Source organism: Chaetodon trifascialis, chromosome 15 (assembly GCF_039877785.1).
Source record: "Chaetodon trifascialis isolate fChaTrf1 chromosome 15, fChaTrf1.hap1, whole genome shotgun sequence".
NCBI classification, from domain to species: domain Eukaryota; kingdom Metazoa; phylum Chordata; class Actinopteri; order Chaetodontiformes; family Chaetodontidae; genus Chaetodon; species Chaetodon trifascialis.
Genome location: NC_092070.1, coordinates 20,986,497 through 21,002,285, shown reverse-complemented (window position 1 = coordinate 21,002,285; position 15,789 = coordinate 20,986,497). Strand labels below are relative to the sequence as shown.

Genomic DNA, 15,789 nt, shown 5'->3' with positions numbered 1-15,789 from the left:
CACTGAACTAATCCTGTACTTTTTAATATAATAGTTTTACAATTACTATAGATGCTGTTTCCATCCAAGAGCATTTAAGAACCTTATATCTACCTCAGGTGGGGATAAAAACGTTGAAACACGTTAGAAAATTGAAAAGTATCCTCAGTTACATTTTATTATGACGCTCCAGACGACATTGAACTGTTGTCAAGCGTGTGTTCCCCAGCATGGTTACGCAATATGACGAGCGGCCATCCAGGATGCTGATTGGATCCGTTGTCTCACCAGGGCGTGGTCAACGAGAAACAAGGAAGTAGCGTTACCGACAGTACTAACAAAGTTAAAATGAATGTCTGAGAATAATAAGTGCAATAGAATAGAGTTAGTCCGCATTTAAATGGTTCATATGACAAAAGAGTGTAAACCCTTCGCTTCTATGTTCCTCAGAGTACACGAATTATATTGTGACCAAAATTATGAACGCTTTGGCCCACATTTCAATGACAGGGCCTGCAAAGTGGAAATGACCCATATTAGATATGCACCTAAAATAGGCGTTTTGTTATTTAAGGCAGAGACCAAATGGGAGGAAAGCATCAACTATATCTGCACACATATCCCAACTGATCAGTCTTCGCCTTTGGTGGGGTCAAAATCTACCATCACCTGGGATCTAACTTCTGTAAAATACATTTTACATGTAGCCTACCTCTGAATCCTGTCCCCTCTAGCCAGGTATGGGTGCTACGAGGGCTGTCAATAGACTGACACCCCCTCTCTGATATTTATCTTTGCTCCTGAGCTTGCAAAGGGCCCGCACTGCTCGCTTTGTTTAAGGACCCAGCCAACAAGTGATATACACACCTCAGCGCAATTTCGTTATATTTATTATTTCTAAGTAATGTAGGCGTTGTAGCAGCTCCATTTTGGGTTGCCAGATCCTATTCCTGTCGGGCTATTGTGTGGATGGATGGAGAGCCGTGCAGGGGGAGGAGGAGGAGGAGGAGGAGGAGGAGGTGAGGGCGAGCTGAGCAGATAAGAGAACTGGCTTACTGGACGCTGCCTGCTAACACACACTATCAGAGACAAGAGGTCTTTACCGTTTGTGTTTCAGTGCGAAAAACGACGACATCGCACCCGCAGGAGCTACCGAGAGGACGGTAGCATGATAGTCGTGGAGGGGAATCGGCAGGAAGAGGGCCCGTATCTGCATTTTACTTCGCCTACACCGCATTCATTGAGTCGGTAACCAGCGTCCGACATGGGGAAGGAGGTAAATGGCGTTTCACGGAGCCGGTTTGAGGTGAGTTGACCATCAGTGTTACCTGACAGTTATGGACACACGTTGAACGCGGCTGTTAGAAACGTTAGGATGGGGCCTTCACGGTGACTGTCGCTGGATTTGTTGTAAAACTCCGCTTATGGGGAGGCTGTGAACGCAGCTTCCGCAGTCAGTGTTTGGGATTAGGTCAAACGCTGTTGTTTTGTTCAAACAGCACACAGCCCGGGCCTGGCTTTTATTTCTCCCAGGATATCACGTCCCTTTAACTCTGTCGTGCTGTTCGCCCGTAAATTGGGATATTTTCTTTGGGGAAAGGTGCTAAAATGTTGTCCTCGTTTCCCTTTGCGCCGTCAAAACAAAGACGCCGAGGCTACATGGAGCACACCGAGGACAGCTCACATTAACGTATTTATCAGGAGAAGGAATTTATTGACTTGACTTTACTGAGAAGCTGTAGCTGTTATATTACCACCCTCACATCTGCTGGGCTGTGATATTTTCCCCTGTATATAAACACGCCTTTTGTTGTCTGAGCCGGGTTGTTGTGCATGTCCATGGCCGATGCGGTTGTGGGGGCCTCGGCTTGTGACTGCTTCATGTACCCCGTATTATCAACAAAAAGGCCCAAGCTTCCACTGTGTAACACACACCATCACCTACACAGGGCCACATGTATGCACACATAAGCCACAGTGTTGTTGTTCTGCAGCATTTCCCATAAACTTTGTGTCGCAGCGGTGCGCGTAGCTGCATATTTTGGTGAAAACTTGTTCTCAGATGTTATGTTTCCGGCCGGTGACATTGGGCTGTGTAGCCTGAGCACTTGGGGTTGTTTAATCCCCAGCTAGCGTGGGATTTGTGTGTGGTTTTATTTATTTTTAACGGTGCAACAGCTGACGACTCGGAAGATCCAGGCCGTTACCTTCTGGCCCGACAGCTGCGGTAGCTGCTCGTCAAGCTAACCGGATTTCGGGGCGGACTGATGCTCCGTAGCCTTCAAAATAAAAGCGAATATTTTTGTTTTGCTGCTGCTGTTGAAGGGTACCAGCCTTATCACCTTTACCTTAAACGGGAATAATTACCAGACCTCCTGACACGGTGTGGTGTGGGCGTTACGTGAAAGGGAGTGTCAATGGTTATATTTTGAAATTCTGTACAGATTTATAAAGATTCAGCTCTTGACTTCTTTAAGACATAATTTTCATTCATTTCATTTCCATTTTGGGAGCATGCATTAAACCACTTAGTATTATAATTAGAATCTGACAAAGGATTAAATCTGAAACGTTTACATTTTTCAGAAAAATCCTTGCTGTCAGTGGAATTTACAACCAGCATGACACACATGACACAGTTTGGTTTACCCTATGGTACATTAATTATATATGGGTCCTTATTGTAAATCTTTGAGATTTTGAAGACTTCAAACAAATGTTAATAAATAGGGTTAATAGATTTAGTCCCTACGGAGAATAAGATGTTGGTTGGTGTTTATGTATGCAAATAAATACAACATTTGTATGCACTGCAGCGGTTATACTAGAGAGGATGACATAATAAAAACACTATACAGCCTATTGGCTTACTTCACCTGTTAATACCCTAAAATCCATTTGTGTGCCAAGAGCTAGCCCAGAAGGCCAATTGTAAGAAGCCTGAAGCCAAGGAGGAAATAGCTTTTGAAGGTCATCACAAATTCACTGTGGTCAAACCCAATGGCTGCGTTGTCTGCCAGTGTGCGTTTTACTTTGACAGGCTTTGCCAGAAATGTCCTCTTACAGTCTGTGTGGCTTTACTGCTCTGCGGTAGATACTGATCTGTTGTATACCAGCCCCTAACAAAAGACCTCAGCACTCTAAAAAAGTAGACCGGCCTTAATGGACCCTACCTCTGTTTCCCAGTGAAAAGGAATATGTCAATAATAACCATATTGTGGCTGACATTACCACGACTTTGTGTGCAATTAAGTGTATTGACATAAGAGTTGCTGAAGCAGTTTGAAGTGTAGACAGTGAAGCTATCTGTTAATTGCTGGCTTGTCTCTCTGATATTTCATATATCAGCTGTCTAGTGTAGGGAAGGATAAACTAAACCCCGTGCACCCTGTTTAGCCACCGATCTGATGTCGCCTCATACATCAGTTAATCATGTCACACTGATCTATATTTAATATGAGTCTGGGTCCTTTCAGGAAACAACATTAAAAAAAGAGTTTTTCTAAAAATATGATCCCTTTTTGCTTTGCTTTCCAGCAGCGGTCTCTAGCTGGAGGTTACAGCTCACCCAGCTTTTCACCTCCTGCCAGGCCTGCTTCACTGACTATAGCTGACCAGTGGAGAAAACATAATGCTCACATTCATGCAGCATCAGGTTCATTTTATGTTAGAGTACAAAAGGGGACAGTGTATGCCCGTTGACCATGCGCATCTGCTTCTTTGGAAGTGGCCCTGGATTATTTGGCCAGAAAGTGACGCCGTGGAAGGCGAGCTGTCAGAGTCAATTTGCCCCAAATCCAAACGCGAAATGTCTGTCTCTTCTTCCTCCCTCAAAATTTTACACGTCTGCGCTGGCAGGCAGCCCCTGCATAGACAGCTGTGTGTGTGTGTGTGTGTGGAGTTTGTATGTTTATCAGAGAGCCATAGAGAGGCTTTGACCCAGAGCTGACTGGATTTTTAAACAGGCAGACCTGTCAGTTTGTTTTTGTGAGCTGATGAATAGGTTTGCTTAAGTGTGTAAGTCCCTCAAAAAAAAATCTCTTGAGCTTAAAAGCTATTGTGAATGTGGTTTTAGGATGGACAGCCGTAATTAAAATCACACACGGCACACTCCCTCAGCAGCCATTAATTGTCCCTTGCGTTCAAACACAACGAATGAGCTTTTCATTTGTTTTGGGATGACGGATTCTTCGTAATTGTACCTGCTCAGAAGTGCGAAGAAGGACTCGCAAATTCCTCGCTGATCTTGTCACAGATGTTTGCCTGTTGTAAATAAAACGTGCCTTGCTGCACTTTATTTACACGCGAAAGCCCCCGCCCCTCAATTACGCTGTCCCTGGTTTAGATTTATCTTTCTAAATCTATGAAGGAAAATGGATCGGGCCAGATGTTGCTTCACTCGCCCTTTTGTGACAAACTGGATGCTCCCAAACACCATCTCACAGTTTACAACCTATCAGAGAACGATCTCCCGCAAATTATGGGAACCACAGAGTCCTCAATAAGTGTGTGTGCTGGATCCTAATGAACGCTGATTTGCTGCCTCTGTGTGCTCAGGCGTTTTCTGTGGATTAGAGCCTCGTGTTTGCGCTCGTTTTATTTGTGTGGAAATCCACTCGCTGCTCGCAGAAGCCGGAGCAATTTGTCACAAATGATATATTGAAACTAACGCGCCGCCTCGGCTCGTGCCGATGTGAACTCATCAGTGTAAACAACGCAGGAAGTAAGCAGAGAATATGCCCGGAGAATAGATAGGATGAGAGCTTGGCTCTGGCGGCGGCGGTGCAAAGTCCCATCCTGCTGATTTTGCTTAGAAGGCACAAAATCCAGTCGTCTGCGGCGCTTTATCTGCGCTCGCCCTCAGTGTTTTCCAAGACGTGACATTGAATCTATCTCAGGTGATGAGATTTCCATCGTTTGTCCTCGCTCATGTGCTGGGGCCGTCCTTGAGTGAGGTGAGTGGATGGAGGGGGGGCGTTCAAACAGGCTGCCAGGACTAATATTATCCTCTGCTCCCTTCAGATGTTCACAAACAGCGATGAGGCGGTCATCAATAAGAAGCTGCCTAAGGAGCTGTTGCTGCGGTGAGTGACATTTCAGAACACTTCAGTCAGACTGTCTGCAGGGTTTTTTGTCCTCGGTTTCATACTCCACGCTCGCCTCACTGCCTTTGCTCCCGATCAGCACATCCAGTCACACACAAAGGCACGACTGGCCTCGCACCACCCTCCTCCCTCTTCAGCTGTCACACGGACACACACGCTGTGCGTCTCAGGATCGCGTACTATACGCTCACTCGCCCTTTAGAAATATATTCAATAAACGAACTACCAGGATGCCAGTTTCCCCTCGTTCCCCACCCTCCTCTGCTGCCCTAATGCTAGAACTGTAATTAAAAACAGATGCTTGAGGCTATAAAGCATTCAAATTGAGTTCAGGCAAGAAAAAAAAAGCTCAAGAGCCCCTGAGCAAACAGAAAATGAAGGCCATAACTCAAGCCTCGGCCTTGCCAGCCAAGCTGCCTGCGCTGCGGCTGCTGACTCGGTGTTGCTTGGCCAGGTTCGGCGCCCTGATTTGTGAGGCTGGCAGGCGCCGCTGCATCCCCGCTTCCACCCTGATACAGTTTCTGCTGCATTGAGGGATCTTATCGCAAGTTTCCGGCTCCGTTCCTCAAGAAGCAGATTGCGCGTCGTCCTCGCCAGGACCCCACTTTGAGTAAACACGACCGCGCTGCAAAGCGAGTAAACACATCTATCCTGCTGACAGTCAAAGACAATATTAGCTGATTTACTCACACCCCTGTGCTGCGGGTGGAGGCAGGCGCAGGGCTGAGTGGAGGCCAGAGTCGAGCGTAAAGAGGAAGCTTCTGGCAGCGGGGATCAGGGTCTCTAAACCGTCCCTGTCTGTCTTCCAGAATCTTCTCCTTTCTGGATGTGGTGACACTCTGTCGCTGTGCCCAGGTCTCACGGGTGAGTCTGTGTTCACAAGGTGTGTGTGTGTGCGTGCGTGAATGCGTTTGTCTTTGTGTGTGTGGTTTTTTTTAGTGTGCGTTCTGTTTGTGTATATGTTGCATGTCTAAGACAAATCTTGACCCTGAACATGTCCCTCCCTGCTCCCAGTCCTGGAACGTCCTGGCCTTGGATGGCAGCAACTGGCAACGGATCGACCTCTTTGACTTTCAGAGGGACATCGAGGTGAGTAAATCTAACCTCCACCTGCTTTACTCTGACCTGTTGCTTCAGTCTTTGCAGCCGAGGTGCAGCAGGCTGAGTGGATGTCTCTGTTGCAGGGCCGGGTGGTGGAGAACATCTCAAAGCGATGTGGGGGGTTCCTGCGGAAGCTGAGTCTGCGGGGCTGTCTGGGTGTGGGTGACAGCGCCCTGAGGTGAGTTTGGCGAGAACAGAAGTACTGTTTCACAACCGGGGAAGCAGTGGAGAGGTGGTGGAGTTCAGTTCGACGACCACCGCATGAATGTTTCTGTCCTCTCTCTCTTTGCAGGACTTTCTCGCAGAACTGCAGAAACATTGAGCTGCTCAGCCTGAACGGCTGCACCAAGATCACTGACAGGTACGAGCGCTGATCCGGGATGCCGGTTTATCAAAATGCAACTTCAAACCCGTCAAAGCTCTGACCGTCTCTCCCCTCTGCAGCACGTGTAACAGCCTCAGTAAGTTCTGTCCAAAGCTGAAGCACCTGGACCTCGCCTCCTGTACCTCAATCACCAACCTGTCGCTCAAAGCTCTCAGGTGTGTGGAGCCGACACTGTGATGTGCACTAACACATTGGGATTGTGTGTGAAACAAAACGTGATCATTTGCTTTTTCAGCAGTTCAAAGACAATATATTTAATGTTTTCCCTCATCGGCTTCATTGATTTTTAAAGATCCCTATTCAACACCCCCACATACGAGCTGTTGTCCTCACTGATCAGCTGGGTTAAATATTAGATAACGTACGGTGATTGTACAAATTGTACTTAATCTCAATGTCAGGAATATTTCCCCAGACTTCTTTTCTCACCAATCTCACCTCTCACCTGTCCTTTTCTAATTTCCTCCTGCCAGCGAGGGTTGTCCCCTGCTGGAGCAGCTCAACATCTCCTGGTGTGATCAGGTCACGAAGGACGGCATCCAGGCCCTGGTGCGCTCCTGCCCTGGACTCAAAGGCCTTTTCCTCAAGGGATGCACGCAGGTACGGCTCGGGGCTTAGCATTGGCTGGAGATGCAGCCCAGGGCTGATGGTGCAGGTGCTCAGAGGTGGTTTAATTCAGCCTAAAACTTAATTGGATGAACCTGAAAGAAATTTAGTTTGGTCCCGTTGGTGGCTTCTTAAGTGCACAGTCCTTGTTGCTCAGCAGAGCATTTATGTAGGTGTCACTGTTTTCTTGCATGTGTCATCATCGTGGCTGTCACTTGTCAAACTCGGCAGCAAGTTCCTCTTCAGCTGCTGCTGCTACCGCAAACTTAAAAGCCATCACTGCTTTTGCAACCGAGGATGTTTCTGTAGAAAGACGTGCCAGACGCCGTTTACAGCCAATGTTAAAGCCTCCATGCTGTTAGATCAGCAGTGCAGTGCAGAATATTTCTGTCCTGTATTGTTTTTCTTAAAGGACAAAACAGAACATGCAACCTCCGTCTTTCAGCTTTATGGTTGTTGAATTGCATTGTGTCAAAACATACTTTACAACCCCGTATTTCAGCGACGGCGGAGGGGCTCGGAGGGATAATCTTCCTGCGCTTTATTCTGCATTCGATTTGATTCCAGATGACTTTCCTCTGTCAATCTCTTCCACAGCTGGAGGACGAGGCTCTGAAGCACATCGGGGCTCACTGTCCGGAGCTGGTCACGCTCAACTTGCAGACATGCTCGGTAAGTGCGCTTCGTGGCCACGTGTCGTGATGTTTGAAAGGAATGTAACTGTGAAAACATTATAAAACCCCTGAATGTGGATTTTTTTGGCATGTGAGTAGAAGAGGACACAAACCCTGTAGAGTGCTTTGCAGGGTTTATAGGTGGCTTAAGCTTAAATATCCAGTAGTCTGTGAAGCCAGCTCACACAATGCTCACATCACACATGCTTCTTCATCACCACCTGAATGCTCCTCTCATCCTCCGTCTCATCTTGTCCCAGTTGTTCCTCCTCTTTGTTACACCGCCTTTGTCTCCTCTTCCTTTTCTCCTGCCCGGCTCTTTCTCACCTCCTCTCTCTCTCTGTCTGATCTCCACAAAGACTTCACGAACAATGCTTAAAGCAGGGAAAAGAAATTGCTCTCATCAGCTGAGCGCTACATTACGCTGGTGCACGAATGTATGCGAAGTCTGAAAGAGGAAAGCCGGCGTGTTGTCACATCTCACGGTGGCCGTGGATTTAAGTGAACCCACGCACTGAAACGCCTCTTTTCTGTGAGCAGCAGATCACAGACGAGGGACTCATCACGATTTGCCGGGGTTGTCACCGCCTGCAGTCCCTGTGCGTGTCGGGCTGCGCCAACATCACAGACGCCATCCTGCACGCCCTGGGACAGAACTGCCCTCGCCTCAGGTGAATTCACACACCTGAACTTCACTGTGCACCGCCTCCTGGACCCTGCAGAAGACCCTCAAAAACCTCATCCTGTGAAGCCATTTCTCTTGAGTGCAGTGTATTGAGCCTGATTTCATGAATGATTGATCCCGGCTAACAGATGTTGCCCCTTGCTCAAAGAGACTTTTCTGAAATGGGTTTTGATTTATTGCAAAACACAATTTGAAACCTGATTTTTACATCGAATGGCTTGCATATGAATTCATTTCATCATCTATTCCTGCATTAAACTTTGGGTTAATAATGTGGAGAGGAATGAATAAATGTTACCTCAAGTCCTGCTACTGTACATCCACTTCAAGTCCCAAGTGGAGTGGCGGGCTGTAAGTGATGCCGTTGTATAAGACTGCTCCTCTCGTTCTCCTTTCAGAATATTAGAAGTGGCTCGCTGCTCTCAGCTTACAGACGTGGGCTTCACTACATTAGCGAGGGTGAGTGTGACATCTGCGTGCATAGACTGAGACTCTGCCTGCAGGTCTAAATATTTAAAGCTGCGGTCACGTTTGTCTTTGGTGCTCAGCAGCAAAATGTTTCAAGTTTTTTGTCCCAAAAATCAAAATCTTTGTATTTCTCTCTGTCTCGTGTCGTTTTCAGAATTGTCACGAGCTGGAGAAGATGGATTTAGAAGAATGTGTGCAGGTAAATAAACAGCCTGAGCTACACAAACACTGTCCCTGCTGTTGCTGTACTGCAGTTGTGACATTTGTCTCCTTTTATTCTCGCATCAGATCACAGATGGAACACTCATCCAGCTGTCTATCCACTGCCCTCGTTTGCAAGTCCTGGTGAGTGTGTTTCTGCCACTTAAAGCATATTTTCTCCCTGTAGCATTCACAAACACCAGGCAGCAGCTTGCTCTGGCAAACAGTTGAGTAACGGAGCTAATGCTGCGCTCCCGTAGAGCCTGTCCCACTGTGAGCTGATCACGGACGACGGCATCAGACACCTCGGCAGCGGCCCCTGCGCTCACGACCGTCTGGAGGTGATCGAGCTGGACAACTGCCCCCTGATCACAGACGCCTCACTGGAGCACCTGAAGAGCTGCCACAGTCTGGATCGCATCGAGCTCTACGACTGCCAGCAGATCACCCGCGCCGGCATCAAGAGACTACGGGTGAGTTGTGTGGGCTAACAACAGTGAGTAAGCGCTGATTCATGTGTAGAATGTGCGATAAACACCCATTTCGTGAGCTCAACACATGCAATGGTAGTGCAAAATGGCATCAGTATCACAAATGCGTACAGTTTAGCTGCCTTCATGCTGAGTGGTGTTAAGGTGGGCTCCAGCCCCTCAGCGCTCTCCATCCTTGGCACTGCCTGGTTTTGGATTGTGACATGTTATTATGGGAGTTTAGATCTGCGATGAGCAGATGAGCAAACTTAAAGCTGGCTAAACAAAGACTTACAAATGTCCTATTGGCCTCACTAAGCAGCGACAGAGGAGAGAGAGATGTCACAGATTCATACATTTTGTCCAAATGAAACTCTGCTGTTGGAGTCAGCGCTCCACCCACAAGAGGTGACGAATCTAAACTGGAGTGTGAAATACAAACTGCTTGACAGCCGCGAGTGAACAGACAGGACTGGACTCACCAGCATTCGACCCGTCTGTAGCTTTGATAGCCTGACCGGGTTGGAAAACGTGACTTTGTTGTCAATAACTTGTATTTATTGAAATGATTTCGCGGCACTGAGGGGAAAATATTTGCACGTACAGCCGCTGATGTCACTTCCCAGTTGTATTTGTGTGATCCATCAACAGGTTTTCCTTGTTTTCTCCCCACAGACTCATCTGCCTAACATCAAAGTGCATGCATACTTCGCTCCCGTCACTCCACCCCCCTCCGTCGGGGGCAGCCGTCAGAGGTTTTGCCGCTGCTGTGTCCTGCTATGATGTAAAGACAACAACCCCCCTCCCCCCTTTGGTCCCCTGGGGTCCCTCGTACACGCTCCCCGCAGCCCGTCGCTTGACCCCCGACCTGCTGTCCCCCTCCCGGCCCCCCTGTCACAGAGTACATGCTGGTGTGTGCGCCCCCCCACACACACACACATCTCCCCTTTGGAGCTGCAGAGAGAGGGAGAGAGCCAAATAACGCTACAGGGTCTCGGGGTAACTTTCCCAACAAACATTCCCCAATCTCCACCGCACACACAGCACACACACAGCACACACACAGCACACACACAGCACACACACAGCACACACACAGCACACACACAGCATACACAGCACACACAGCACACACACAGCACACACACAGCACACACACAGCACAGGCTTTCAGCTGATATGCACACACTCACATACACAGATTAGCTCCAAGAAGAATGTCCCGGTCTGCGCTCGGTGGACAAACCAGTATTACAGAGAGGGTTATGTGATCACCGCTGTCAAGGGATTTAGCTCCTCATCAAGAATCTTTAATTATTGAAAACTAGCTTTCCGTTTCGGAGGGGGGCTCCACTCTTTGCTTACTCAGCACTGTGGGACAGATTGCCATTACAGCCTCTAAACAGGACGATTGGAAACGCTCAAACATCCCTTTTACCCTCTCACATGTACTTCCCTCCACATTGAAGGTCACTTAACAGCTACCTCTAGACGGGAACTGCACCTGAGTAAGACCTGCGTTCGCTTTGTTCTGCAGGCTGCCCCCCCCCCCCCACACACACACACACACACCTAAAAAGAGCAGCAGAAAGCCTATTTTGTGAATTTTTTTTAAAGCATACCTGCAGCTGTTTGCACTTATAGTAAAGCAATGATGAGACACTTTACAAAGACGGGCCGTCTCCGAATTTAAGGCTGGCATCTTACTAACAACACACACACGAATCTCCACTCACGCACACACTGAGCTTACTACACCTGTACCCTCACCTCTCTCTGTCTCTCTGTTACAATCAGAAGCTTCAATGTACTGAAGAAGAAGAAGAAGAAGAAGAAAAAAAAAAAAAAGACAAAGTTTAATATTTTTCTAAAAACGGACACCAATTAAGACTCAAGTGGGGACTCGAGAAGATGCCAAATGTTGCATGTAACACCTCTAGTTTTTTAAAATCTAACTGTAAATACGCGAGGAGTGCGGAGTCCGAGAGTCGAAGCCAGCGAGACAGCAGAGGAGATGAGACGGAGCGGAGACGTCCGTCCATCTGCAGGAACTGCGGCGACGCTCCAGTTGCGTGTCACAGTACGTGCTGGACCTTTGGACGGGGGCGACGAGCCGGTACTTAATCTGGACTTTGACGGCAGAACTGATGCTGGGCTGTGAAAGCTAACGTCGACCACAGAAAAGTTCTACAGACGCTCAAGAAAAAAAAACAAAAAGTCTGACATCACTACGTGGATTCGCGCTGTCAGACCGGGACAATGGAAAGAAAAAGCCAACTGAAAACAATCAGAGTTCGTCTATTTTTCAGTTAGTTTGATTTCATTTAAGTTGCTCTTGATTTCGCATCGGTGACGGTTCTGATGAGGAACTGGTGAACCGCGCGGCGGCGGCGGCGGGAGGGCTCGCCCGACGTCGGAGCAGCATCGGCGACTCCTCAACTCCCACGAGGCCTTGCAGGGGACTGAGTGACAGCGTGTTGCACCCTGCCACCTGTGACCTCCTCCGTCAGTCTGGGACCGGCGACGCCGCTAAGTCCAGATCAGGCGGGTGGAGTCACTGAAAGAGGAAGTCGACAGAGTCTTGAGTGCGCAATTCGGGCCTGCTGACAGATACGATGGACATTTTTGTCACAACGGAGGGCTATAAAGGACTTCAGCCCCCCGCCCTATGAAGTATTGAAGCCTTTTCTTATGGATTCTCTTCTTCTGCACTTGCACCTGCTTTATTCTGTGTCTCTTTTTCCTCCCATTTCATTTTATAAATGTGTCTTTTACTGCTTTTTTTTCTGATTTCCTCCGGATCTCCACCTTTTTCTCTTCTTTTTGCATTTCTGTTTTGGTGTGGTTTGGATTGCGCCTGCTTTGTGTTTTGAAGTCACGAGTTCAGTGTCTCCGAGTTGAGTTCGAGTCCTCTTCCAGTCCTCAGTTTTGATCTGATGGTGTTTGTGTTTTTATTCAGAGTTTATTGTTACTAAATGTCCAGAGTGTAGCCTTTGTCCAGGGGAAGTGCTGGCGCCAGTGCAATTGTAATAAATGTTCAAATTTGAGTTGGGTTTTTTAAGATGTGAGTTGAGGAGGAGTTCGTGATGACGTGTGTGTATGATGTTGGTTCTTCTCATTGAATGTTTCCATCAAGGAGAAGTCCTCAGGATGGCTGTTCAGGCATCGTGTGCCGCTTTAGCTGGATCAGATTTTTCTCCCATAAGCGTGCGTTCCTCTCCTTCGTTTTCAGGCCTCGCTTTTCCAAACAGCCCCTCCCACAATGCACCCTGCCCAAATACATCAAACAAGACAGAAATGGGTGAACCCAGCGTGGAGTGTCGATCACTAGCAAATGGTTTAAGACGCGCGGCGACAGGCAGGCCGCCGAGCGATGGTTTGATCCCATTCACTTTCAGATTTGACGGCTACGGCGGGCAGGATAATTCAAGCCGAGATGAATCCAGTGTAATCCAGTCTGATCTGTTTTGTTTGACTGGGGTTTTACGGGGGATTAGGGAACAACTAAGAGTCAAAATGGCGGCGATATTTAATGTGCTCTGTCGCTGTGCTCCAGAGTTAAGACGGTCAACTGGAGGCAAAAGGAAAAGCTGACGGATTTGAGGCTGTGAGTCTGCTTGTGACACCTGCTTGCCCTCTTCCTGCAGCAGCCCGGGCTGAGTCATGAGTGCAGCTAACGACCTGTGCTTTTCAGCAAACCCTTTGAACAGATTACAGGTAATAATGCTCCACCCGCTGATGGTTTTCTATGTACAAAAGAAATAACCCGTCATCAGTCTTTTCACGGTATAGAATACACTACAAGCTCCACAAAGCAGAGCACCAGACGGATTTTTCCTCCCAGTATCAAACACCTCTGTGTCCTTCTGTCAGACTTTCCACCAGTTTACACGGAGGCGGAGCGGCGGCGCTCCGGGCCGCTTTGTTTAGCACACATTCGGTCCCAAACACTGGAGCGAGGTTGAGGATGAGGACGGAGAGCAAGAGGTGACTCTACAGTGTGTGCTCATGGTAGATTGACACCTGAGAAATTTCAAAAACAATTTTGACAATGACTGTAGTTCATATAATTACTGTAAATCTTTTCCTTTTTCTTTTCTTTTCTTTTTTTTTTTTTTTTTTTACAATTAACCGATATAAATGAATATGTACGTATGAATAAATATATACCTATATTATTAAGACTTGCCTGCTTTTCTCTCTTGTGTTGAGCGTTCGTGTGTTGTTTAGCTTTGTTCGAGCAGCAGATGGCAGCGATGAGCCAGTTGTAATGACTCCATCACTGCTGGTCTGACATCAGCGCTCAGCTGGTTGCAGGATTCAGCATCTATTAGCCATCCAATGAGTCTAATTGATTTACTTTAGCCAGCAGCTAAAAGGGGTGAACCACCAGTTCCCAGACTGAAACACATTTTGGTTTTCTGAAAGAAAATAAAAGCTTGAAGAAATAGTTTGTTAGGGCATTATTAGAAACATAGGCCTGTTACTCTATATTCTGAAGATGTGAAGTAAACTGGGCTCCTGTGCAGGAAGAGCACAGGTGTTACGACTAACCTGAGTGATTGCTCTGTCCCAGTAAGCTGTGACGGTGAGCCAGCAGTCACAATACCAGGACCGTGAAACTGGAGCAGCTTAATGGCATTCAGTCATCCTTAATTTTATTAACGTGTGTGCTCTCCCCACGAAAGAAAAGGCCAAAATAGGAAACTTTTCACTCAAAAACACCCACGTGAAGCTCTTCAGCAGCTGTCCACGGCTGTCTGTGGAAATGAGAAGGAGAAAACTGTCATTTTCATGGTCCACATGACTACATTATTAAGGTTTGTAAATGTAGCTTTCAAAACATCGCTTTTGCAGTTTTTGTTAAAATTGCTGCTTATGTTGAATTTGATGCGAAGATTTCCTGTTGTGGTGCTTTTTTCTCAAGAGGGCCCAGGTGAAGGAAGCAGACACTTGTGGACGTGCTTACTTTTACTGGAACTGTGGAAAGCTTCGTTCAGTTGAAGCTGCAGGGGCTTGTTTGCAGAGTCTCTGGCTCCTGTGAGATTAAAACTGCCACAGGACAGGTTTGCGTCTTACCAGGGCTGTCTGAAGATGATTGGCAGGTGCCCATATGTCCATTCATTGCACCTCCAGTGTAAGAGATGGAGACAAAATCCACATTCTGCTCTAAGCAAATCAAGTGCACATTGTCCAAAGTTACTGCGGGTTTAGTGTAAAATTCCCTTGAATTTAGCGCAAAAACCGCAGTAACGCTGAACTACTAAGAAGACACACTTGCAAAATAATGAACCTTAAACTCTAGTTTCCACAGCAAATCACTGAGAGACTTAGCACAAGTGTCACTTTGCTCTTCTTTTGTGCAAACAGCAAGAAATCCTAAGAGCGCAGCCTTTATGGGACGCGTGTCTGCAGTTTCAAATGTCACTCTGCAGGTTTGACAGACTTTTGGAGCTCATGGGACACTGCATGCCGAGTCAAGACTCCATATTCGTCTGTGCTCGCATGTCTGAGGTGAAAGCACAGATGAACAATCAGTATCAATTTATCCCGGTGAAGAGCGGCAGCTCCGGGCCTGTGACCGCACCATGACGCCCGCTGTCACGGCTGGGCTCTGTCTTCCGCCGCGCGGGACTCATTTCGGTTGCCCCGCCTGTAAATCACTGAGAGATGCGTGTGTTTTCACCCCCGTCTTAATGTTCATTTTTAGCAGCCGTGTTCCAGCACCTGGGGTAGGATGAGAGGTGGGCGGCTCAGAGGGAAAATTTAAATGATGTCTGTGTGTTTGTCTCCTTCAGCAGCTCTTCTGTGTGCTCTGCATCGGAACACAGACGGATCAAATCACAGCTCGCTGCGCACCGCCCCACCAAGACATTGTGCTTCTGTTTATTTTTGACTTTTGACTTGGCTTTTGTTGGCAGAGTGTTCCTTTCAGCAGTCACTCCGCTATCTGCTGCGCCGCGGCTCTGAGTGAAGCAATAATTAATGTGATAGCAGAGGCTCTCTCCCTTTGTCTTCCCCTTTTCTCTCCCACACACCCACGCCTGAAGACTTTCTGACAGCTTAGAGCAAACTTTGATGTCAGGCTTAGGTGAAATAATGCAGCGCAGAGAGG

The 15,789-nt window shown here is 47.5% G+C and overlaps 1 protein-coding gene across 1 annotated transcript; it reads left to right on the top strand.

Annotated features, from left to right (window-relative positions):
• The first annotated feature begins 1,000 nt into the window (after positions 1-1,000).
• On the top strand, positions 1,001-13,849 carry fbxl20 (F-box and leucine-rich repeat protein 20). The gene is made up of 15 exons (XM_070981165.1): positions 1,001-1,285; positions 5,002-5,063; positions 5,894-5,948; positions 6,099-6,173; positions 6,269-6,363; positions 6,478-6,546; positions 6,630-6,725; positions 7,044-7,170; positions 7,774-7,848; positions 8,391-8,521; positions 8,934-8,994; positions 9,158-9,202; positions 9,292-9,348; positions 9,465-9,677; positions 10,350-13,849. Exons 1-15 carry the CDS (start codon positions 1,244-1,246, stop codon positions 10,455-10,457), a joined length of 1,311 nt encoding a protein of 436 aa, XP_070837266.1. The 5' UTR covers positions 1,001-1,243; the 3' UTR covers positions 10,458-13,849.
• Positions 13,850-15,789: the final 1,940 nt, after the last annotated feature.